This window comes from Melanostigma gelatinosum, assembly GCF_949748355.1.
Source record: "Melanostigma gelatinosum genome assembly, chromosome: 15".
Taxonomy (NCBI): domain Eukaryota; kingdom Metazoa; phylum Chordata; class Actinopteri; order Perciformes; family Zoarcidae; genus Melanostigma; species Melanostigma gelatinosum.
Window position 1 is genome coordinate 15,828,372 of NC_136648.1, and position 26,883 is coordinate 15,855,254.

The window sequence follows — 26,883 nt, forward strand, 5'->3', positions numbered from 1 at the left end:
TTACATATTTAAGATGTCTAAGCATACGGACGCATCAAGCTTTTCATGCAGCAAACTCTATCCTCTAAATAGCAGCCTCTATATAGATCATTAGCCTACTGGCAGAGTTAAAAAGCTTTGTCAACAACACGCATGCTCGTTGAGGCCACACCACCGCTGCTGCTACACGAGGAACAGCAGCATTCATCTCGCCGACAAAAAAAAAAAAGTGGGGAGCCAGCAGTTTTTGTCTAAATCAGCTGACAGCACCGACAGAGTACAGGAAAGCTCCAGCAGGGAGACTAAAACCGTTTACCATGCGCAACGCTGGGGGTGAAAACACTGTAATGCAGGCCTAGTATTTGCACAAGTTACATGCCATAATATGTTTTTTTCAACAGGCCTACATTATGGCCTGATTTAATAGTGCTGATAACTCTTTACACCTCGTGCTGGAAAGGTTTTCTAATCGGTTAAAGGAAACTAGTGGAGGCGGCAGATTGAGCTGTGAAGCAGCAGCAGCATCGCGCTGCAGCAGCACCGGAGCCTGTGCTGATGAGGCTGGTTAACGCACACATGCACAGCATCACGCGCGTGCATCCGTCCGCTCAAGTTCTAACCCGGGCTATGAAAGTGCATCCCAACTCTATGGCGCTCTGCTGCAGATTTACTAACAAAGTTAAGGCTTTTTTTGTGTTCCGCAGTCTGTGCACCAGAGACGCCACACAAATAAGCAACGATAGCGAGCTCATAACTTATTCATAAACAAGCGCGTGGAAGTTCCTTACCGGCGCGTTTATCACCCATGTCCCCTTGCGGTGCAGAAGTTGATCGTATTGCCGACGTAGGCTGGAGGATTGCGCTTGGAGGTGGCGCGCGCTCGCTTCTTCAGTTGGGACAGCAGAGCAGAGCAGGGAGGCAAGTTGCTTGTTTCAAGTAATATATTACAAAATGAGCTCCTTGTGGGGACCCCCCCCCCCCCCCCCTAAAAACGCACGAAAGCGACACCGGATGCAGAGCTCTTCGGTGAGCTCGTGCTTATCCCTTCGTGTTCGCAAGAGTTTCTGAGTAAGGTGGACTGAGGGCTCAGGTAAAAACGGGGGAGGAGGGTTGGGGCTGTGTGTGTGTGTGTGTGTGTGTGTGTGTGTGTGTGTGTGTGTGTGTGTGTGTGTGTGTGTGTGTGTGTGTGTGTGTGTGTGTGTGTGTGTGTGTGTGTGTGTGTGTGTGTGTGTGTGTGCAGGGGAGAGCGGACCAGCTCTCGCTTATAATTTGTGCTGATGATTTTTGCTGAACAAAGTGTTCCATAAATAAAGCCTGATCAATGCTGTTTTTTCTATTCAAAACATCTTCAATTTGAATATGTATTTAATAATCTTGATTACAGTGCCGTGCGCGATAAGCCCAGCCTGCATGGTCTTTCAAGACACCACACAATTCATACAATCCAGATGTAGATCCAGATGTTGAATGCTGCGTTTCAGATTTACAGACTTTCACGTCTACAAGAAAAGTTGCCAAACATGCACTTTATAATAGAGAAACCAGAATACTTTAATCTTCCATCTCATCCTCTTTTCTAGGTTTTGGGGACACAATTGGCAAACTTATACCAATCAAAATTGTACAGCAATTGCATTTTTTTGCATCATTGGTGTGTCAGGACTATAGTTTCATGAAAAATATCTGCAATACTTAAGGACATGCCAGTGAGAGTGTTTGCTTACTTCTGAATTCACAGCCTATGGTGAGCTCTGTCCTCACACCTGCTGCCCACATACCTTACCATGTTGCTTTACCATTCTGCAAAGGATGATATTTTGCCAAGAGACATCAATATTTAATGAATGAATCACAAATCAATATTTCTGTCCTGAGCATCTGACTCTTTATTGTGCCTGTTATTTGATTATACTGCAGTAGAATTCCGATGGACATTGTACAAAACTGCACTGTGCATTCGGAATGAGCTGACTTCCATTGTAATGGGTTTGTGCTTTGCACTCTGGAGGAAGTGGCTCGTATTGTGTTATCAACTCGGTGTGAATTGCCGCTGCAGATATAAGGTACAGCGTGTGTATAAGAGTGTGCTGCTCTCATGTTTGTTTTGTTTGCAATGCATTTTTGAAATCTTAAATTAAAACAAAAAAAAACACAGAATAGTGAGAGATTGATGTCATGCTGTCATCATGTCAGTGTTTTTGGTAAAATAAACATCAGGACTTTGCAGTGGTAGAATTATCTAAAATCCCACTCAGTGTCCACTTCACACAGCTTATTAATGTAATTTAGCTGCTTCCCGAAGAATACCACAGTCACACTCTGACCGCCGGGTCTCCAAATCTATGCAGGAACAAAACAGACAAGTCACAGTGGTGTCGTCTAACTCGCCCATTGATCAGCGTCATGGAAAGCTCATCGTCAGCATTCCGTCTAGCTGTCTCTATGATAACAGTTAGAATTTCCTCTGATGTTATAAAAAGACTGTGCTGCTCGTATACGATGTTTCTATCCTTTGGGCTGAAATAGAAGCCTCAAGGCCGAATGACGTTCAGCCTCATGCGTCTGCCTGTGGGTCCAAATCACGAATATGGGAGCCGAGCGTCAGTGTCCTTATTATTCTCTCTTTCTGGACATACTGTAATTGCAGTAAGATAAATGAGTGTCCTACATGAATGACAAGTTCATGACTTCAGATACTTCCTGTCACGTGACCGAGGCCCTGTTGCTGACACAGGCAAAATCCTAGCTGGCGTCGGTTCACAGCAAATCGATGAGGGCACCCGAAAGAGGACACCTCTGCTGGGGCAACAAAAAAATGCACTGCATTGACCAGAAAATAACCTATAGTCCTCTACAGATTCAGAGAGAGATGATTGTGTGTGTGTGTGTGTGTGTGTGTGTGTTTGTGTGAGGGTTGTGTTGTTACATTGCAGGGCCGATGCATCGCATTGCTCTTTTACCAAAAATCCTAACAGCTTTTTATCTATTTTAACTTATGCAGCCACTTAAATATTTATGATTCTCACCCTCTTTTCGAACACTCTCCTACCCTTTCTGGTCCTCTTTTTTTGGCCTCCTCGCCTCAATCGGTCCTGTGCTCACTCCGATCAATGTCATCCCTCCCTTTGCTTCTCTGCTCTCTTCATCCCTCCTCCTCCTCTTCCTGCGCTCCCACATCTCCCTGTCCTCCCTTGCCCCAGACCTGCACCCATAGGATATCATCTAACAGCGTGTCCTTGGGTCCATTCAGTGGCAAAGGCATCATGCTCTTCTGTCATTGTACACTGTTATCTTCAGCCTGCAACCTTTACACTTTTCTGTATAACTACATAATTGGCTTGTATTATAATGTCCCCACTGAACGCATTGTCTGCCTCAGCTAAGATTAATTACCTACGTACTCCTAAACTTGTTTTATTCTTGTCTATATCTGTTACGGTAATTTCTTTGTGCACTATTGTCTATATAGCTATAATAGCCCAGCAAGCCGAGTGCAGATATTGCATTGGAGGAGAGCCCTATTGCTCTGCACACACTGCAGTGCAGCCTTCTCACTGTGAATTCTACCTTCTTCACCTATTTCTGGAGTCCCTGGCATGCTTGTGAGGAGTTTGTGGAACTTGTCCAGATGCCGATAGCAACGCCATCAATACTGTTTAGTCCAGGGCTTCGACTGCATTCTCTCTTGTTTGCAGGAAAACAAATTACAGTGTGGTCACCAAAGGTTTTAATAATAATAAGAGTCATTTTATGATATTTTTACTAATATTTTGACACTCTGAAGAATATGTCATATATTCATATTTATATATATCATATATTGTCATATATTTTTACGGTGTTTTCAATCACTCCGTCTTCTTATTCTTCGATATGCTCAAAGGTTTTACATTCATTTCTGTATTTTCTTCTTTTCCAATCTATCTTCAGTGGTGGAATAAGTATTTTTGATATTTTACTTCAGTAAAAGTATCAATACAACAAAGAAAAAACACTCTGTAGAAGTCCTGCATCCAAACTTTTACTCAAGTAAAAGTACGAAAGTATTAAAAAAAGTAAAAGTACTTATTGTGTAGAAGAGTGATATTATTATGTTACATTATTCAATTAGTATTACTGGTGAATTAATGCTTAATTTGAGTTGCTTTATATACTGTTTGGTAGTTAAATCTTTACTTTTATTATTTATTAATGCTTTCCCTATATTGTGTTCCTGCTGTGTAGAAACGGATCATCAGTTCTGCGTAGCCACAGTCTGTTCAATAAATGTAGTAAAGTAAAGAGTACAACATTTCCTTCTGAACTGTAGTCGAGTCAAAGTTTAAAATAGCACAAAATCGAAAGTACTTGTACTTTTCAGTTCATTACTTTCATAAATGTACTTTCTTCACGGCATCTGGCAAATCTGTACTTCCATACACCACTAGAGGGAAATGAAGTGTTACCTTCGGAAAAACACAAATACAATATGTTGTATTGCCTGCACTACACAGTACCCTCAGCTGCATTTAACTTTATTGGCCCGGTATACTTACATATACAAATAATTTCACTGTTTGGTTTTCAGTAGCTCTCAGTGTACATATACATTATCTATATGTATCTATGTTTATTTCCATAGGGACAGGTATGTCAGATAAACCAGTGTTGCAATCTGCACTGTTGAACTGCCCATCCTTAGATGAGCCTTTGAAACACATTAAACTCAACAATAAATATGCAACAGAGATTACTCAACAATACATTAAACATTCAACCAAAAAAACGTAGAATTCAACAAGAAAATACAGACGAAACCAAACAAGATAAAAACGAATACAATATTTCACCGTAAAACAATATACAGGACATATTTACACTGTTAAATGTGTTCACACAAAGAATGCTATGATAATATTATTGGGTTAAGTTGGCTAATAAGTTACTATAGGTATAGGAGGTTTATGTACAGTAGCCTACATATAGACCTACTTTTACATGTATTTACACAGTGTACATACATGTAAAGTTGACATGTATGTACACTGTGTACAACCTGCTTAGACTTGTATTAATATATAATGTAGCCTACATGGTGCAGTTGCATTAACAAAACAAATAGATAACAATACATTTGTATTTGCAGCTAATATAAACAATATAGTCAAGCCTACTCTTTGTTACAGTATTTCTCAATTGCTAAAACACTAAAACCCATTGGCTGAACAAAGTTCTCAGTTGCCTGAACTCATTTAGCTAATTGTGCAGTCTGTTGTCAATACCTTAAACTGTGTCACATGGTAAAACACAATTTGCAGATCTCACTTAGACTTTTCAGCAAAACTCTAAACACATTCTCAGTCTCAAAACGCATTCTGCACTCTAATGCACATGTCATCCATACTGGTAAACACAAGTGGCAACAATCAAATACAAATAGAGAACACATGTCATTGATTAAACACAATCACTCAAAATTGATTTCACTTGTATCAAATGATGTGACACAACCAATATTAGCCAGTTTAGAGAGCAAACAGGTGGTTGAAGGTGATGTCGACGAAGTGCTCTGGCCTGACCCAGCCCAAAGACAAGAGGAAGCACATTGATGACATGTTGACTCCTTTGATTTTTGTCCCTTTTACTGTAGTATTGTATACTGTAGTAGGCCTACAGTGCATTGTAGGCTGTATAATGTACAATACGTAAACAAATTGTATGGCCTTGAACATGGTGCTTTCTATTTGTTACAGTCACAGTACTGACTGCTCAATAGATTTTGACTGGTTGCAGGTTCATATCAACAAAGAACAAGAATTACAGTATCACAGAGACAAAGGACACGTTTGTGAGATACAGGGTACAGTACTGTACAAATAGGGGTACAAGGAGGAGGAAGAACAAAAGAAATTGCAAAGAGCAAAGCACAGTCGTAATTTCTGATCAATTTTGAGCGACTGTAATAGAACATGTTTTCGTTCATATGAAATTTGTTTTGAGATTAAAAATCGACTTCTCCCTGAGAACTATATGTTTTGAACAATGTGTTTTCTATTCATTGGTGTATTGTTTACTGACTGCTTGATGGTGTATGTTATTTTGATCACTTTGTTTATGATTTGAGAGCAGTGTTTGATTTTGAGCACAGGTAAAACTGTTTTGAGGCGAAAGTTTCATTTTGCAAGAGGATTCAGAGGTTTTGTAAATAGTGCTTGAAGATGAGGTTTTGTGTTTACAGTTTTGAGAGAATGGGGGACCGTTTCAAGAAATGTGTCTTAGCAATTGAGAAAAACTGTAAACCAAGAGCCCTTGAGTGGAACTAAGACGTCGGAGCTTTTAGACGAGTCCTTGAACGCAGCATTAGCTCCCAGTCTGTGCAGTGGAATGGGCTTCAGGCAGGAGGTCATCTCAAACATGGCGTGGAGAGGATGCGTAATGAAATGGGCTAAAACAGAGTTCCTCCGATCCACCAACACTACCTCACGAAGCACCAGGTGAGAAGACGTAAAGCTGTTTCGGTCGCATGGTTTGCGTTAGCAGGAATAACACTGACAGGACGCGTGTGTGTGTGTGTGTGTGTGTGTGTGTGAGATTACCTAACTGTTCCCACTGTCATTGTAAAGAGATTCACGGGACTGAAGCACACAGCTATATAACGTTAACTTATTACATCTGTTTACAGTAGAAATGTACAGCGTGTTATCTGTATCTGCCTTTAACAGATCGAGCAGCACAACTAATGTCCAGATGTCCCTACAGCCTAATGTTTAGCTTATTCTGGAGAACCCAATAGCAATAGTTTTGACCAACAGCGCGAGCCTGATTGCTAGTCACATAGAATAGCTGCATCACTGATACACAGATAGTTGTAGTGCTTTTTGTATTAAACTATCAGGGTAAACAAAGGGGCTGTTGGTCATATTAATATATTTAGTTTTAGACTGTAGTCAGACAAAACAGGCAGTTTGAAGACCTCGCTGTGGGCTGCAGGATATTGTGATCTGCATTTGTCACAAATTACTTTCAAAAACCAAACTGTGAATAAATAATTTAAATAGAATGTTTCAGCCCTACAAATACGTGAATCTACACCTCAAGATAAAATGAACATTACAGGCTTTGCCTTACATTATATGTATTTATTAAATCTGTAAATTCAGTTTTAATACTGTGTTTTTGTTTTGTTTTTTGGCAGACGGAACCCACAGAACCAACAGAGGTGCGGTTTCCGTCGGGAAGCCAAAAGGCTGGAAACAAAGAAAGGAAATGTCACCCAAGAAACAAAACCTACTCCCTCTGAGGCTCCCCCACCTCCTGCCAAAGGCCCCAGGCCATCGCTTTTCAAACCGCTGATGTTCACAGTAGGGGTAGGTCCTCCAACTCTTCTACTAGCAGGAGAATGATGCATGCAACACTGAGGTTTGGGACAGTGTGTGATGGCACTGCTTGGTTGCCGTCTGACTCCATGTCAGTTTACAGGTTGCTCCTTTGGTGCAGCGACCATTCTGCAATACGAGACCCTGAAGTTAAGAGTTCGGAATGCAAAAGAGGAAGCTGAGTCAGAAAAACTCTTACAGGTGAGGTTTTAGTGACACAAACTGCCGGCTCTCGGTTCGGATCACGGTTCAGGAGTCACGGTTCGGATCATTTTTCGGATCAACAAAGAAAAGGGTAGGAGACAAATATAACTTTGCTTTCCATTTATTAAAGAACTTCAAGAACACTTAAAGCATAGAACTTTGGGCTATAGTCTTACATGAAAACAAAAATATTGAATATGTCCAATTTGAAACAAAATGAAATAAATAAATAAAAATAAAACATTCAAGAATACTCAATTCTGATATCCTCGTCCTTTCATCAATATTGAAAGAAAGAAACAGCCAGTCAGCTAGCTTCCACTGTTTACACTGAACTGAACTGCTCAGCAACAACTTGGGTCTGTGTTTACTTCCTGTCAGGTCATTCAAATACACAACAATGTTTACCATTACTGTGACATTATTTTCAAAAAGATGAGAATATCTCCATTGTCTGGGGAGAGGGTCGACCTTTCTGTGGTGACTGGAATATTATTGGGCCTGTCTAGCTTCACTCTGATGCTTCTGTCAGCACCTGAACCAGGTGTGTGTGTGTGTGTGTGTGACGCTCACAGAGGGGGCGTGTCTACAGCGCCGGACTATGAATCACTCCGCCGTGGTGAAAGCAGTCTCTGCAGTATTTTCCTTCTCATAGACGTCTGGAACAGCTTCACACTGAAGTGGGTGCGTGAGTGGATTTCGTAGCGTGGCTGAAGCATTTTAACCAGATTTAGAAATCCTTTGTTTTCTACACCGGAGTGTCCCCGTCGCTGACAGACGGGATGGTGTCTCTTCATATGTGTGGACATGCCGATGTTTTGCCGTTGTCGTGTCTTTCTCTTTAAATAACGCCTAAATACTGTAACGGTTTGTCCACCACCCTCATCCGTCATTATACGTTACAGGGAAGACAAAATGTTCCCAAACTTGCGACTTAAATGACTCCGCGGCTTCTGACGTTCCTCCGCTCGCCATGACGTCACCGTTAAATGCTTCTAAGCTGCTCCGGTCACGTGAACACACTACTGCTTTATATCTGTTCACTGACACTCTGCACTGATATTCGGGGACTTGTTACTTGAAAAGGAACAGCAGCAGTAGAACTGTATTACACACTATGATGATTAAGCTGTAAAAATAAAATACTCGATTGATCCGCGGTTCACAAGTGATCCGAACCGTGAGGGCTGATCCGAACGGATCACGGATCGATCCGTGACACCACTACTTTCCATGCAGACCACGACTTGAGCGCTGCTGTCTGCAAGGTAACCCAACCCCGCTGCAGCCCTCCGGAGGGGCGCAGACAGCTCGGAAGCACTCGATGATGCCAAGTTTAGTGACGGTAGAGTTGGATATGTTTGGTGAGCATTGCGAGAACAGCTAACATCAACCACTTTGATGTTTAAATGAACTAGAGTGGCTTGTAAGCACAGTGCACTTTGGCACAGTTGGCCACCCTTCCAATGACTGACAGAACTTCATTTATCTATTGCTTGTGTGTGAATGTAGCGGTCAGTTATTCAGGGATTCTGCTAGAAGTATCCACGGGTTAGAGCTACAAACCTGCTTGATTTGAGCTGAAATAACACCCTTTCTGGCAGATAGCCTTTAAGGGAAACTTCTCCCGTGTGCGCTGTCAGTAGCTCCAGCTGTGCTGCCGTCATCAGAAAAAGACGTCGCTTCACGTGACGCAACTGAGAAAATGAAGTCCCATGTCTCTTCAAACATAATTCCTCATTTCCTCTCTCCTCGCTTGGTTTCCTCCATGCATCCCTGTTGGGTGGGACTAAGACGCAAGTGAGGGAAACGGGGATGCAATCAAGAGACTTGGGATGTACCCATAGGGACAGCCTCGTCGCAGCCGCGGTGACGCTATCGGTCTCCAAACGGAGCCTCCCGCTGGATTGGGACACAGCTGGCGCATAGAATGGCATGACGTACACAAAGATCAGAGACGCAATGATTCGTCAAGATCAAAGGCAAAGCGTTCCAAATGACGTCAGTTCAGAAACAGACTATAGAATGCCATGACGTCATACAAAGAGCAGAGACAGAATCAGTTGTCCAGATAAATACTCTATACCCCACTTTACTTCTCCAAACTAGTCATTACAGACTTTCAAGAGACACCAGTAGACCTACAATGGAAGGAATAGAGATGAATATGTATCAGGCCCAAATTGATGACCTTGAGCAGCGTATGGAGCAGCTTCAAGAGAAGGCTCAGCATGACAATCATGTACAGTCAGGCAAAATTGTTGTTCTTGAGCAGCTTCTAAAGGAGGCTAAGGATGCGAAAATTTACCATTCGTCCCGTAAGAATTACTATGACTTCCATTTCGAGAAGGTCCAGCGTGACAATGATGTCAAGTCGGATGAAATTGATGACCTTGGGCAGCGTCTAAAGGTGTTGCAGCGTGACAGTGATCACATGTCGGACGAAATTGATGACCTTGGGCAGCGTCTAAAGGCGGTCCAACCTGACAGTGATCTCAAGTCGGACGAAATAAATAACCTTGGGCAGCATCTACAGGCGGTCGAACGTGACCGTGATCTCAAGTCGGACGAAATGAATAACCTTCAGCAGGATCTACAGGCGGTCTATCGTGACCGTGATCTCAAGTTGCATGAAATTTATAACCTTGAGCGGCGTCTAAAGGCAATCCAGAATGATTATGATGTCAAGTGGGACAAGCTGTCGGCTCCAGCTCCTGAGACCAGGAGTTGGTGGTCTCGCTGTGGTGAAGGTCTACTGATAGCAGGATTGTTTGTTGGTGGCGTTGTTGCTGGAGTGGCATTAGTGAGAAATTTGACTGGATAGTGCAACCCACAAGTGATGAAATTGTGATTAGCACAAAGATAACATGTTGTGAGTGTGATGCCCACCAATGTGTTATCACATGTGTGTTATGTATTTTCTTTTCATTGTACTGTACTCCAGAGGAAGCTAGAGGGACGTGAAGAGCGAAGCAGGATGTGAAATCCTACTGTTCGTGTGACTGCGTTCAGGAGAGAACTGCAAGGCGAATAACGTTTAGCATTTTAAGACCATCCTACAGTTATAGATTCTGTTATCCTTCATTTTCGAGAACATTCAATGTGCGTGTACTGCACCGAAAATAATGTTTATTTTCGTTGTTCAGTGCTGTATGGAATTGGTGTCCATCTGCACTACATGTGCATTTGATCTAGCACAAAGATAACATGTTGTGAGTGTGATGCAAACCAATGGTGTTGTCACATGTGTGTTATGTATTTTGTTTTCATGAACAGCCAATATGTTTTAAAAGCAGCGCACTTGTTGATTCCAGCAATAGTTTTATAAGTGACTGACCTAGTGGGAACAATGATGTTGCCACTAAAGCCACTAAGGCACTGTACTCCAGAGGAAGCTAGAGGGACTCTAAAAAGTCTTTAAAAAGTATGTGGAGCGGATCAAATAAAAGAAGGGAGTCCGGGTTAAGTCAGAGAGTTGGATATGTTTGGTGAGCATTGTGAGAACAGCTAACTTTGCCAACCTTTAGGTGCTTGCACATCTTTAAATTACCAAAAACTGTCTTTAAGTTAAAACAGACATGGAAATTGTAAATGTTTAAGCAGGAAACTTGAGCAATTGGAATAATAAATAACATTTAAAAGCCTTTTCTTTTTTTAAGTCATGTGATTCCATTTAGTAATAACGAATTCATCATTTAAAGATGAAAGTAAGCAGAATTAGTGATACAAATTTTTAGTTTCTATGGGATTTGAATGTATATTTGATGAAACTATTTATACTGGCAATCATTTTTTTAAAGGTTGATCAATTTATCAATTGTTTGTAATTAACAAAGACAAAATTCATCCATGTGTGTAAGTATGGACGCAACTGTTTAATGTTTGCGGCAGCCAATCAGTACACTGCATTAGGAAGTTGAACCAATGAGGCTGAGGGTTGGTCATGCCACTTCTCTCATTGAAGGCAGAAACTGCAAAATTGTACTTCCACTTTTGAAGTGCAGACGGTTAGTGATACTCAGAAGAGAGATTCTGGGTGGAGTATTACTTCAACACATGCACACAGACACACAAACGTTTTTTGTTTTTTTAGAATGTTGAATTACATATCAGCCAATGTAGACGCTGTATATCCTCAGTAATACAAGAGGGTTTTAATGTATAGAACCTGATTTAGTTGCTGAGCTCTTGGTAACTGCAGTTGTATGGAGCTAAAGTAAACCGTTCCATCAAAGTTGTTTTACACCACCTGTATCGGGGCATGTGCTTCCGCTTATCCATGAACAACGTGCATACAATGTTACCGTGGACACTGGTGCCTGCCTTTGACCCCCAGACCCCACCCTCCAGAAGAGGACTAAAAGGTGACACATCGTAAACTGTACAACCGGAATGCTAGTAGCTAGTAATATGATATGCTCCACCTGTCAAGAAAGGTGACAGTAAAACTTAACTTGCTGCTGTTTCATGTTCAACTTACCACTGTGTTTAAAGACATCTGCATCAATTGAGACGCCTTTTTTATTTAACAGTTTACCGAATGCCTTATTTATTGTTGAGTGTTTGGGTGTGTCTGTCGGATTGCCAAATCAGCATACTGTATCATATTTTTGTCCTGTAAATTACCCATCACTTTTTTTTGAGAGGCAGTTCACACATGAGCTGATGCTCAGTGTAAGAAGAAAAGGCAGTGTAAAAAAACACATCTGTATGTAAACTATTAGTATTAAACCAAGTCTTTCATCTTGAATGCATTTCCAGTCTTAATTATCTGAAAGGCCTTCTGCATTCCATTACTCACATCAACTGTGCAGCACCCTCTCCAGTTCAATGACAGAACAACTCTTGATTTCCAACGGTCTTTTTAAATGACATTCTCATCAGTTTTTTAAAGGTTTCATTTTTATGTTTCACCACTTTCTCATTCATGTTCGACGAATATGTATTCTGATCAAGCAGCTAAGTTGTAAGTGCCTTGCTCAAGGGCACAACAAAAGAGATAAGTGATGACTAATATGTTTTATCATCTCTCCACAAATTTGAATCAATTGTGTTCTTTCCACCAACCACCTGTCTCACGAAGCTGCACATTTCGCCAACACATATAGGCAAAAAAAAATGAAGTGATGAGTTCAGAGTGGAGTGGGGGGGGGGGGGGCACGTGACGTTTTCCGCGTGTTTCCGGTGTTGGGATCTAAAGGAGCGTGTTTGGGTTATCAGCATTTAAGAAACTGAATTCTTGACATCAATAGAATTATTGATGTATGTAACAATTATTAATGATTATTAATATAAACGGGGCACCACCCTGCGAACAGGGACCAATAACCAAACGATAAAACTAAGTCTCATAATTAGTAGTCACTCATAATGTCAATAGTCTGCGTATGACTATACATTCAGTGACAGTGAAGGTTTTAAGTTCGAGCACAGGCTACTACATACAGTCTTATCAAATACATATGCACAAGTAATCACAGACGACTGCTCCTGAAAGTATAACAGAGTTTATTGAATCAAAATAATAAATGATCAAATCAATTAATATTGCAACCAACAAACGTTATCATACAATTTTATATGCCTAAACTAAAGAATGAATAAAATGGATGAGGGTGTATGTCTGTGTGTGTATGTGTGTGTGTGTGTGTGTCTGTGGGTGAACAGGAAGGAGTCTTACAGCTACGCTAAAGACTACAAAGATGGCGGCGTCGAGTGACGCGGGCCAAAGGGGAGGGGCCTTAAGAACTACAGCTAAAAACTACAAAGATGGCGGAGTCGAGTGACGCGGACCAAAATGGCAGTTAGGCTGCTGTATGTACTCACGTGTGCCTGGGCAGCACGTGATGTGAGGCGATCGTTTGAACGAGGTTTCTCAGGTGTAGAGCTAGCAGCTGTGTGTGTTACGTGAAAGGAGGAACGAGAAAAAAGGAGCAAGAACTCGAAGTGAATCACGCTTCGGCGTGCGATGTGGTAGGGAGCCTGCTTGCTGGTTCTATCATGCATAAATATACCGCTGTCGTCTTTGAACTGCCGGTAACTTATGCCGTGATAAGCCACGCACCTCAGCTCACTCACCGAGTCGAGTTAATGAAAAGAGAACTTCCACCCGGAGTGGAAGACAATGAATGAAAATAAATCAAATAAATCCCAAGCAAACAGTCATAGTTGATACACAAATACAACGGAGCTTCTCTGCTCCGTAATGATTGCGTAATACCTCAATATCACGCGACAGTCTTAAACACACAAAAACACGGGAATATCAACATATACATGAATGGCCTGAATTAAACTTAAGTTAATTTAAGCTAAGCTATGCCCAAATGCCAAGAATCTTACTTGTAGATGCTTCGTTGCAACGTTGAAGGGTCCGTGAGCAAAGTTGTCCTTTTTCTTCGAGAGGAAGGGGGGGGGGGGGGTGCTTCTCAGCGCGGCGTTGAGCTGGCGCTGTTTCGGTCTGTCGTGGCGCAGCTCGCTCTGGAGCAAACGCAGACGTGATCTGTCCTCGCGGCAGGGAGGGTGATCTAACTTCGGCTGACGGCGTGGTCCGTGCGTCTTACCGGGAATCGTCGGTGAAGGAGGGAGGCGTTGTCGTCTTTCCTTCGCCGGAATGTGTGCACCAAAAGAAAAAGGAGCAAAAAGCGCTGAACTGATCGCTGAAGCAGATTCGTTATCGCGGGCTGTTTCATCCAGCGAAACGGCTTGTCAGGGTTTGAGTAGGGTTGAAGGGCCGTTGCTTCCTCGTGGCCTCGTGCGTGCTGGAGGGGGGAGGAGAGGCCGAGGTGTCTTCATGCGTCCAGGACGAAGGTCCGGGTGAAGAGCGGTTGCGTGCTCCCTAACTCAACCGAGGTCGATTGGAAAAGCTGGATTCTCTGTGGCCTGGACGGGGGGGGGGGGGTCCGGGCGAAGAGAGCGGTTGCGTGCTTCCTAACTCAACCGAGGTCGAAGGGGGAAAGCTTAGAAGTGTGAACTAAAAACAGTTTTATAGAACATCGGCTGAACCACAGGGGTCCTGGGGTCTCCTGGCCTTCGGCCAATGAGACTGCAGCGGTTACCATGGTTTTTTGGGGGGGAGGGGGAATTCACACCTGAGTGTGAAATTTCACCCAGAGGAGGCTTGTTCTCATCAAACTACAAGTCAGGATGAGACCTGTGCTTGAAACAGTGAAGGCCCGATTCTCTTTGTCCACAGCACATGTTTAAGCCATAGGCCAGAGCCCAACATCCCCCCTTTGTTCTGAAGAGCGAGGTGTTGGCTTCGGTCTTTAGAGCAAACCAAGGGCTGGCATGTGCACCCATGTGGTGGGGAAACCTGAAGAGGTGAGACAGTCCAAGTGTTCCTGAGACCAAAAGCAGTGGTTAAAACAGGCAGTGTTCATTGTTCATAGAGTTCAAGGTTCATAGTGGTCAAGTTCATGGTGTTCAAGTTCAGAGTTCATTGGCATCTGGGCAGATGACTAAGGTGGCATCTGGGCAGATGACTTTAACTACTTCTACCTACATCTACTATCATACACAATTCAAATCATAGGTGAGCAAAACATTATTCCCAAATAATTCAATCGCTATTATGATGTTGTGATAATCTAGCATTGTGGCACAGTGTCAAAGAAAGTAACAACCCAAATAAACAAAACAAAAGAGAGAGAAGGAAAGAATAGAAAGACAAGAAGCAGGTGAGGGGCAAACAGTGGTTACTGGTTCAGCTCCTAGACAGGACTGGAGTCCGTCGGCGGAGCAGTCGTAGGTTGGCTACGTGGTGTTATGAATAGGAGGGAATCCAGTTAGTCTGTAGCTTCTGGATCTATTAGTACATGATATGTGCGTCTACCTCTCTCTAATCGGTAGATTTAGAGCGAGTCCTGTGTCTAAGTTTTGGAATCTATCGATATTGGAGTTGCGTTGCCAAGACTATAGGCCAGAGGTACCTGTGAGGGTTGCATAACAGTAGTGGTAGCAGATTTACAGATTTCGTTAGCACGGCTAGTGTGACTAGCTAGGCTGGTCTTTCGCTGCTCCCGCTGTTGACAGCTGAGCCTTCTCGGATGAGGTCCTGGGTTAAATCTGACTGCTACGGCAGAGGTTATGTCTTCTTTGGTTACTTCTGGTAGAGTCTATAAAGCATGCAAAGGGTTCTCTATGAGAGTGGAGACTCAGTTTACAGTCACAATGGTTTGTCAGGTCATGCAACTGTTCTGGTTGAAGTTGGATGTGTTAGCGGTTAGTGCATGTCTACAGGGTGAGTTGAAGCATGCAGTTAAACGTCAGTAGTCAATAGTAAGCTGCCATTCTGCCGGTTGGTTTCGGCACTGGCGAGATCAGAGTGTACTTCCTGTGAAGTGCATCTCTCTAAGTTTCTGTTGTCAGAGATCCCACCCCCCTCGCGCTGTTCAAGTGGCGAGGGCGGATATCCCCACGTTACCGTCAGCACTCAGGGAAACGTCGCGAACAGTTTCACTCTGGCGTGTGTCATGGCGGGCTGGTGATATCTCCCTCCCCCCACCCTCCTAATTAGAGATGGAGACAGGTCCGGCGCACAGGTCAAGTTCAGTTACCTACGGCACTGGCGACTTGACAGAACCGGGCGATGACTCGGCTGAAAGAAGGCGGTGGCTCCGTTGAACAAGCTGGAGGTGGCTCATGCTGAGAGAGCAGGAGAACAAGGCTTAGTTGACCAAAGGTTTTACGAGCTAGGGTGCTCGAAAGGCCTCTAAGGTTGTGGCACCCTAGAGGTGTATGCGAAAAGGTGGGGGAACACATGAGGCTCGTTTCTGACCCGGAGTCGGGTAGAGCAAGAGTGTTATGACCCCCCAGTAAGACTGAAGAATATGTATAGATATATACATAACGGGCATTGCCTTTGCGAACAAGGTCGCCCAAGAAGGTTGAAGAACGAGGTGCGAAAATGGGAGTGGTCGTTTCCGGAAGTGTGCTGAGTTCTCTTCCCCCCCCCTACCATGTCGACTTGGCAGCAGGGGGAAAGGTCACTTGGCTTAGTCAGGTGGGCTGCGAGTCAGCGTTACCTGATGGGTTGCCCTTGAGGGCGTCTTTCACCCCCCTGGTTCCGTTGGTCTTTCGACCGCCAGGGTCGTTTGTTCCTCGGGGGTGACCAGGGCTCGCTAGGCCAAGTCCTCTCGTCGTCTTCCGACGCTAGGTCGGAGTCGCTCGACTGTTGGATGCCTAAGACTATGGTGGTGTCTTCGTACCGATTTGTCGGCCGTCCGCGTATCTCCCATGCAAGTTGCGCGTATTTCCTAATCTCTGGCATGGTGAGGTTACTCGTTCTGCAGTGCATAGTAACAGCGTATCTCACGTTGTCGTGGAGATTGTGCAAGAATAGCGACTTGAAGGCATGGTCTTCTAGACCTTGGGCGTTACGTCCTTGGAAGTACGCAGATCTCAAGCGCTTGAAGTAGTCTCTCGGAGACTCTAGCCTTTCCTGGGAAATGGCAAAGGCGCAGAGGGTGGCAGAAGCTGGGTCGTTGTACAAGGAGTACTCCTCCCTAAGGGCGTGACAAAGGGATGAATAGCAGTCGCGGATGCTCGGCTGGAGCATTTCCACGAAAGCGTGGACGCTTCGCGCAGTGGTTTTCCACACTAGCTTTAGCTTTTCGCGCGATGAGGGGCGCGATAGGTCGAGGAGGCAGCGATCGATCTCCCTTAGGTAGTCATCGATGCTCGAGTCATGATTATCGGGATTAAAGCGCTCTACGTCTTTCGCCAGAGACTCAATCTGTCGAGTACGCAGGCCTCCAAGGTTGATGGGGCCTGAGCCGTCCGAGTCGTCTGAGTCTCCATACTCGCGATGGTGGTAACGACTATCATCCTCCCTCCCTGAGGGGGATGGGGTCAGTTCTTGTTGTGCGCGTGAACCGCGTGGAGGATTGCGTTCGCCTGAGGTGGTTTTGAAGCCACCTGGGCCGACTAGGACCTGGTGTTGGTCCTCTCTCCTCCTGGTTGGGGATGTCGCCTTCAAGAAATGCAAGGTGGTTCGGGTCTCGGGGAATGAGGGAGCCGAGACCAAGAAATGACTGGGCTGAAAGGCTCGATAGGGGGTAGCAGTACCTACCGGGGTTGCTGGAACACCTTGAAGCGCTTTCAGTTTGTCATCACTCTCTGATGCTTTAGAGAGATCTAGCTTGACCTCTCTGAGGTCACTGCGCAGGCTACTATTTTCTGACTGTAGGGCTCTACAGTCACGTGACAACTCCTGAACCTCTGTTCGGAGTGTCCAGATCTCGCGTTGCTGCTCGTCGCTCTGTGCCCGGGTTCGGGCAGCTTGCAGCTGCATTTTCTGATGGTAGATGAGCAGTATTTCGCCGATTACGTTCTGAATCAGGCGCTCTCTGTTACCTGCTGGGTTATTTACATAAGCCACCAGCTGCTCTAATTGCTCGTCGCATAGGACAGCAGTGTATTTTGCAAAGTACTCTCTTTCCTTTGCTGTGAGTCCGAGGACATCAGCCACCGCATCTCGTAATGCGGTGTCTTCTGGAGCTACAGCTCCAGGTATGGGGGATTTCTCGTTGCTCATTCTCTCTAATGAGCGCGACTCCCAGTGGTTGTTAATTCCCTAGTGTTAGAACGGAAACTGTTAGTGTTTACAGTTCTCAGTGAAATGTCTAGTTCTGTAACTTAGGATTTCTACTGTTAGATGTTAATTACTGTTAGTGTTACGGTTCATGCAGGCGCACAGTGAAATGTCTAGCTCTGTGACTTACGTTTCTACTGTTGCTGCTCTGAGGTATCACTACTGCTTTGCGGCCAGAGGTGCGAAAATGCTAATGTGGTTTAGCACTTTTGGCCTGTGACAGCTGTGTGTAACTTCTTTGGAGGGATTTAAGAAAGCAAGCAAGGTATTACAAATAAACGATCAAATCTACTACACAGCTGGCTGTTAGTTTAAGAAATGAAACGAATAATTAAACCTGGAAACGAAATAAAATTTCGAGAAGGGAATTAAAGATTAAGATTAAAAATCTGGATTTAAAATCAAAAATTGAATTACAATAAGACAAGATTTTGAAGATCAAAGCCTACCTATTTTGGGAAATAAGTTTCAGGAATTTGGATCATTCAAAAGAAGAAAAAATAATAATTTTTCGGAAAAAATATTTTTTTGTAAAATTAATTATTCAAAAATAATTATGGATTAATGTGCATATATACTGTAACAAAACTGGAATAACGTACCCTCACACGGGGCACCATTATGTTGGGATCTAAAGGAGCGTGTTTGGGTTATCAGCATTTAAGAAACTGAATTCTTGACATCAATAGAATTATTGATGTATGTAACAATTATTAATGATTATTAATATAAACGGGGCACCACCCTGCGAACAGGGACCAATAACCAAACGATAAAACTAAGTCTCATAATTAGTAGTCACTCATAATGTCAATAGTCTGCGTATGACTATACATTCAGTGACAGTGAAGGTTTTAAGTTCGAGCACAGGCTACTACATACAGTCTTATCAAATACATATGCACAAGTAATCACAGACGACTGCTCCTGAAAGTATAACAGAGTTTATTGAATCAAAATAATAAATGATCAAATCAATTAATATTGCAACCAACAAACGTTATCATACAATTTTATATGCCTAAACTAAAGAATGAATAAAATGGATGAGGGTGTATGTCTGTGTGTGTATGTGTGTGTGTGTGTGTGTCTGTGGGTGAACAGGAAGGAGTCTTACAGCTACGCTAAAGACTACAAAGATGGCGGCGTCGAGTGACGCGGGCCAAAGGGGAGGGGCCTTAAGAACTACAGCTAAAAACTACAAAGATGGCGGAGTCGAGTGACGCGGACCAAAATGGCAGTTAGGCTGCTGTATGTACTCACGTGTGCCTGGGCAGCACGTGATGTGAGGCGATCGTTTGAACGAGGTTTCTCAGGTGTAGAGCTAGCAGCTGTGTGTGTTACGTGAAAGGAGGAACGAGAAAAAAGGAGCAAGAACTCGAAGTGAATCACGCTTCGGCGTGCGATGTGGTAGGGAGCCTGCTTGCTGGTTCTATCATGCATAAATATACCGCTGTCGTCTTTGAACTGCCGGTAACTTATGCCGTGATAAGCCACGCACCTCAGCTCACTCACCGAGTCGAGTTAATGAAAAGAGAACTTCCACCCGGAGTGGAAGACAATGAATGAAAATAAATCAAATAAATCCCAAGCAAACAGTCATAGTTGATACACAAATACAACGGAGCTTCTCTGCTCCGTAATGATTGCGTAATACCTCAATATCACGCGACAGTCTTAAACACACAAAAACACGGGAATATCAACATATACATGAATGGCCTGAATTAAACTTAAGTTAATTTAAGCTAAGCTATGCCCAAATGCCAAGAATCTTACTTGTAGATGCTTCGTTGCAACGTTGAAGGGTCCGTGAGCAAAGTTGTCCTTTTTCTTCGAGAGGAAGGGGGGGGGGGGTGCTTCTCAGCGCGGCGTTGAGCTGGCGCTGTTTCGGTCTGTCGTGGCGCAGCTCGCTCTGGAGCAAACGCAGACGTGATCTGTCCTCGCGGCAGGGAGGGTGATCTAACTTCGGCTGACGGCGTGGTCCGTGCGTCTTACCGGGAATCGTCGGTGAAGGAGGGAGGCGTTGTCGTCTTTCCTTCGCCGGAATGTGTGCACCAAAAGAAAAAGGAGCAAAAAGCGCTGAACTGATCGCTGAAGCAGATTCGTTATCGCGGGCTGTTTCATCCAGCGAAACGGCTTGTCAGGGTTTGAGTAGGGTTGAAGGGCCGTTGCTTCCTCGTGGCCTCGTGCGTGCTGGAGGGGGGAGGAGAGGCCGAGGTGTCTTCATGCGTCCAGGACGAAGGTCCGGGTGAAGAGCGGTTGCGTGCTCCCTAACTCAACCGAGGTCGATTGGAAAAGCTGGATTCTCTGTGGCCTGGACGGGGGGGGGGGGGGTCCGGGCGAAGAGAGCGGTTGCGTGCTTCCTAACTCAACCGAGGTCGAAGGGGGAAAGCTTAGAAGTGTGAACTAAAAACAGTTTTATAGAACATCGGCTGAACCACAGGGGTCCTGGGGTCTCCTGGCCTTCGGCCAATGAGACTGCAGCGGTTACCATGGTTTTTTGGGGGGGAGGGGGAATTCACACCTGAGTGTGAAATTTCACCCAGAGGAGGCTTGTTCTCATCAAACTACAAGTCAGGATGAGACCTGTGCTTGAAACAGTGAAGGCCCGATTCTCTTTGTCCACAGCACATGTTTAAGCCATAGGCCAGAGCCCAACACCGGGATGCGTTTGTCGGACCACAAATAGCTTTCCATATATATATATATATATACATATATATGTAACGAGTAGTCTGCTAACAATGATTCAATGAAGCGTTGATACACAGGGGTCTCAGGACATGACGTACTGGCATGACTGGTGGGACCAGTTGTCAGGCTTCCAGCAGCAGCTCATCCTCCTGGTGTCGATGGTGGATGACTTCTGGAGCAGCCTCACAGAGGGCCAGAAGACCGTCACCGGTAACTTATTGTGTCCCTGTGTTCCTTCATATTGCATGGATTAGCAACAGCATCTTTACGTGCCTTTAATTTAATCCCACATTTCTTCACTGTCAGTTATCCTTAGTACTGTTTTCCAGGCATCATTGCAGTAAATGCTGTAGTCCTGTGTTGCTGGCGGATCCCTTCGATGCAAAGAACCATGATAAAGTACTTCATGTCCAACCCAGCTTCCAGTGAGTACACATGTTCTACCAGTTAAAAAAAAAAAAATTAAATAAATATATCAAAGTGCTTACACAAGGACAGCAAGGGCAATGCTTTTCCGTGCATGGGTATAATTTGCAGCCCCATCCACTGACCATGATCAATTTCTCTCTTCATGATTCTCTCCCCCTCCAGAAACACGGTACCTTCCCATGGTCCTGTCCTCCTTCAGCCACTACTCCATTGTCCACATGGTGGCCAACATGTATGTCCTGTGGACGTTCTCATCAGGAATCGTCTCTATCTTAGGCAAGGAGCAGTTTCTTGCAGTCTACCTCTCTGCCGGTAAGTCAAATTGTTAAGGCTAAAATCTCCTCACAATGAAAATGGAGCCGGCTAGCACACGTGGAATGATAGCTTTCCAGACACACGGCGCTAAAAACATTACCGAAACTGATTTACAATTATAAGGAATTTAATTCCACTGATGCAAGCACGATCACAGTTATACATGGAGTACATACTCCTATGAAATATTACAATATCAACCCTCTTTGGAAAAAACTACCTCTGGTCCCAGGACACAGCCGTCCTGCAGATCCACAAGCTAAAGAGGCAGAAAAAACACTTCTAACCCCCCCACATATTAATTCACGACTCCTCCCCTTCCGTCTATCTCAATTTCTATTGGCCAAATTCCCCTATGCACTTTTAGCTACTTAATCCTATATCACTTTATGTTTATCTTAATTATGCATTCCAAAACCCTTATGATTATGACTAATTATGAATTATTAATTATTAAACACTTTTATTATATCTACTAACTACAGTTTTTTGCTCAAATTTCTTACAATTCCCCCCTAACTCACAGTTCACTGTGAGTTAGCTACTCAAATGTAGTTAGTTACTCAAATGTAGTTATTTACTCAAATGTAGTTATTTACTCAATGTCCCTGGAGACCTCCCCCCTACTCAATCCAGGGAGAGGCTCCCTATCTATCTAAACAGAGGCAAACAATTCATGCACACAGATATCATTTCAAGTATTTCTGTTCAGTTCGTTTCAAGATAGAGTGCGTTGAAAATCACTGCCTTCCATGTCTTGGGGCTGGCAGGATCAGGATACAGCCTGTAGGCTAGAGAACACATACTGAGAAGCCTTGACTGTTCTTTTACACTTGACAAAATTACATTTCTTAATCTTTACACCCTAAAATCCCCTTATAACCCAATTAAACAAAAAATAAAATCTAGAGATACTCATCCAAAACAATCCATCTATTTCCCAAACTTCCAACATCTCACTGGATGTTTTAGAAGTCCATCTGGGCCTTTATCAGGTCCTTCAGGATCTCCGAGAGGATGGTCAGGAACCGCTTGTGAAGTTCCGCTATGGCACCGCTGGTGGCCTCATCTAGACTGTGGCCATCAGAAGCTCCAATTCGTCCTCATCCTCGTCACATAACTGGTTGCCTGGACTGGTGTCTGGCTCATCGGTGAAGCAATAAACCCCTGTAGAGGTCCACGGATGCAAGGGAACCCCCATCCACAGACAACTCGGCGGTCTATGACGACAGCACACAGAATAATTACGATTGCCAAAAATGTATGTTTTCACTGGCCAAGCATACTTCCCAACCAGTCGGTGAACGGATTCGTGACACCAGAGTTGTCTGCTAGCTCTTGGCTGAGTGCTGTCAGTCCCTCCAGAGCCCTGGTCACCGATCCATCAGGAGCTGTGTTATTTGGAATGAAAGTACAGCACGCAGACCCAAACATCTGGCACACGCCACTTTTCTCTGCTAAATCATATCTAATGCCATTCTGTTCTGCAAGGTCATTAAACTAGTCTTCGCCAGCTGTGCATGCAGTCCTGATATGGCGTCACTGGTGAAGTTTACTAAACGCTGTTGGTTATAGTAAATGTAGTTGATCCAATCGACATTTTTATTAATCATCACCCTCTGAGAGAAAACAGATTCTAAATCTGCTGCTATTTGATTTCTGGCTTGAAAGTCATTAGACACCCCCCTTGGCAGTCTTATGACATCTTATGTACACTTGGTCATCAAAGGCTCCCTTCGGGCCACCGGCATCTCTTTTGGATCTTCTGTTAGCATGTGGGCGTGGAGAGATGAGTTCTCTATAAGTTGCATCAGTGACAGGCAAGATATAGAATGACAATATAAGTTGCACCAACGCACATCTACCTGTCCAATCTTTAGGCAGGATTGGATGTATGGTTCTTCCTCCACACCATCACCATAAATCAGCTCTAGGTGCTGTCTGTCTTAACACACTGTTATATAGATAGTCGCTAGCGTTGTGACTGTTGCTACAATTTGCAATAATTTGCAATAATACTACCTACATTGGGCCCCTTAGCTGTATCTGAGACTATACAATCAAATGGACCCTCTGTAACCTTGAACAGAGGTGGGGTATTATATTATACAGGTGGGTAATCTCAGTGTAGCCTCTGACAAGTGTGATGGAGGGGCAAAGTGTCATCAGTAAACAGAGTTAAAATACAACTAAATTCAGGACTTATGAGTCTGAATCTTGAAGGAACTGGTGTTGCTAGGGGTTGCTAGGTCCTGAACACACAATACAATCTGTACTACTGACTCTTAAAGGATTACATCTACCCACCCCCTTTGTACACATCACAGGCATAATATGATAACAGCTTCCCATACTTATGTGTGGCAGGCCCACACTCGTCAGTTATGATGCACAAGGTTTTGGACATCCACCCGTAGGTGTGTTCATACTTGGGACAGGAGACTACTTCACAGAAGTCGAACTGGACCGTTGATGTTGTACCTTCTTTGAACATAAGAGTGAGAGTTACATTTTCATAGGTGAGTGTCGTCAGAGAAGCCTCTCTACGTGGTCTGAGATCGGTTTGATTAGCTACTGAGGCTAAATGTCGAATCCTGATGTAGTCATGCATGTGATCTGGTTCCTGTCTGTGGTTAATTCCACATACTAAGAGGGAAGCTACTGAACTCAGGAATAAAATAATTACAGACTTCCATAACCCACTGAACCTAGAGTCTCCTACAGGACGCCCTCGCTTAAACTGTGGGGGAAACGTCATCTTCAGTACTGTCTAAACCCCTCTTTTGAGGTGTCTTTGGCTTCAAATTTTCCTGTCTGATGTTCAATCCTGTCTCTGTGAGTGTCTCACTCGTTACCTTCGCTGCTGCACAGTGAGTGAGGTGGTGCCAAGTTGCTCCCATTTTACCTTTTACCTTTACTGCATGTGAGGTTGCCAATACTACCTCCCATGGACCGGTCCACCTTGGTTCACTCCACTTGCGCTTGTGGACTCTTATCCACACCAGACTGCCTGGTGACACGTCAGCCTGCTTCCTTTCGTCAGCTGCTGCTTCTGCGTTTGTCACCTGAGAAAACAACACTCGGCTCATGTTAGTTAGAGCTCCCGTATATTTCTCAATTTCTAGAGTTAGCAAGTCTAGTTGTGAAGAACAACTAGAAAATGAAGAACAGGGTCTAATAACATTGCATTGAATAATCTCGTACATCATCTGTTTAGGTTCAGCTTTCAATGTTTAAAGTAATGCACATTATAAATAACTTCATCTTGAAGACATACAATTAATTGCATACTGAGTGGCATCTCAATCATAACGTGTATTTTCAGGTGTGATTTCAACCATGGTCAGCTACATGTGTAAAACTGCGACTGGACGTCTCCATCCATCCCTAGGAGCAGTAAGAGTTTTGCTCAAATCTTCCCACAGCTCAACACAGCAGAAGTACAGCAGTCTTAATGTGTTGACCTGTGTTTTGTTCGATCCATAGTCAGGTGCTGTGATGGCAGTACTGGCCGCAGTTTGTGCAAAAATGCCAGAGGCCAAACTGGGCATACTCTTCCTCCCCATGATCACCTTCACTGCAGGAAACGTAAGTGATTCAATCAGCAAAACGGACTGTGTGTGTGTGTGTGTGTGTGTGTGTGTGTGTGTGTGTGTGTGTGTGTGTGTGTGTGTGTGTGTGTGTGAGCACGCATGTCTGAGTGCATGACAGAGAGATGGTTGTTGTTGATTTACGTCAGCACATTTGAGTGTAACTTCAGGTTCCTGTCCTTGGTCTGCCTTTTAGGCTCTGAAAGCCCTTGTTGCCATAGATACAGCAGGGCTCATACTGGGATGGCGGCTGTTTGACCACGCAGCTCACCTTGGAGGAGCCCTCTTTGGAGTTTGAGTGGCCAATGGTCCTCGAACATTGAGAAGAACAATGTATTTGTGTTTTTTTGAAAGCAAGAAAGATTTAAAAACTCTCCAGATAAATGATGGGCCACAAACAATAATACATTTTGTTTTCTCATATTGGAGAATGGAATGACCCTGAGTCTTACTTTCATCCTCTTAAGTACACAAGATGCAGTGAAAGAGACTAAAGTTTGGGGTTGGGCCTAAATTGTAAGAAATGCAGTGAAAGAGTTAAAAGTATTCTTGTAGCTGAGGTTCGGAGTTCATTCTTAATTCCGTAGGGGCTCTGGAGCTTTCGATCACATCACGTGATCTTCATCAGCTTAAAAGCTGAGGTTCAAAGTCCTTTAATTGCTCAGGAAAAAAAAAGTAATTTGAAGATTTAGAACAACTTGAAAACTTGGACAAACACCATCTGCCGATGAACATCATGTGATTCGATCGAAAGCTCCAGGACTGCTACTAAATGGCCCACTGTAGTTTGACAAAATAATCTCAACTCAAGGTCCACTTACTAGCCTTTTCAGGTTCTTTCAAACACATCCGACTGTCTTCATCAGCATGTGAACAAAGGATGGAATTTCTGTCACAAGATAATAGCTGATTAAGTCACTCATAAGATGTTACCACATGAAACAGCTGTATTAATACTTTGTTTCTCAGTTATTCATGTTATATTATTCAATATTTTTACACGTAGCGAAAACTTCAGGTTTATGCTACTTACAGTGGCATAAATCTTCTCAAACAATGTTATTGTGTATTAATATTATGCGTTTTTCTAGTACATTTTAACCGTCTCCATGCATCTTGCCCTACAGATGGTATGTGGCATACGGTCACAAGCTGATTTGGAGGAAGAGGGAGCCCTTAGTGAAGCTGTGGCATGACATGCGTTCTCCAGGTGCCGGTGGATCCAGACCAGGAGGTTGGTGGTAGTGGACCTGGACCACAATGAGACGGTGCAAGGTCTCTTGAATCCCTTTTGAAAGAACTGGAGTCCACAGTTACCCCAGAATATGCAAGGACACTTTTATCCACCAAGAGTGAGTCAGGTGTTATTGTTTATGGATAAATATAGTTTTTCATTCAAGGCGATTGAGACCTAGCTGACCTGAAATGTGAAAAACAGGTCAGACCTTGTACCTGGTGTTGCAATCCAGATGTTTACTGTGTAGACTGATAACATCTGCTGCTCTACAAGTACACCCTTCAAGCTACGAAACAAATCAGCACTCTACCTCTGGATAATCTGATGTCTAACCTTCAGCCTTCATGTAGGATTTTACCTGTTTATATTATTGAGAACATTCGCACAAAGCAGAGTGCTGGTACGATTCAGTGACCGAATCATTTTCTGAATTCAATGTAATATGCAGTCCTGTGGGCTGGTCTTATGTTACTATTAAAACTG

At 43.8% G+C, this 26,883-nt stretch overlaps 1 protein-coding gene across 1 annotated transcript; it reads left to right on the top strand.

The window, feature by feature from the left end:
• The first annotated feature begins 6,349 nt into the window (after positions 1-6,349).
• On the top strand, positions 6,350-26,812 carry parla (presenilin associated, rhomboid-like a). The gene is given in 11 exon segments (XM_079284789.1): positions 6,350-6,452; positions 7,154-7,325; positions 7,431-7,535; positions 20,907-21,039; positions 21,159-21,254; positions 21,421-21,570; positions 24,899-24,969; positions 25,060-25,161; positions 25,360-25,457; positions 26,291-26,398; positions 26,400-26,812. Coding segments are annotated over 11 exon segments (1,143 nt in total). The 5' UTR covers positions 6,350-6,372; the 3' UTR covers positions 26,428-26,812.
• Positions 26,813-26,883: the final 71 nt, after the last annotated feature.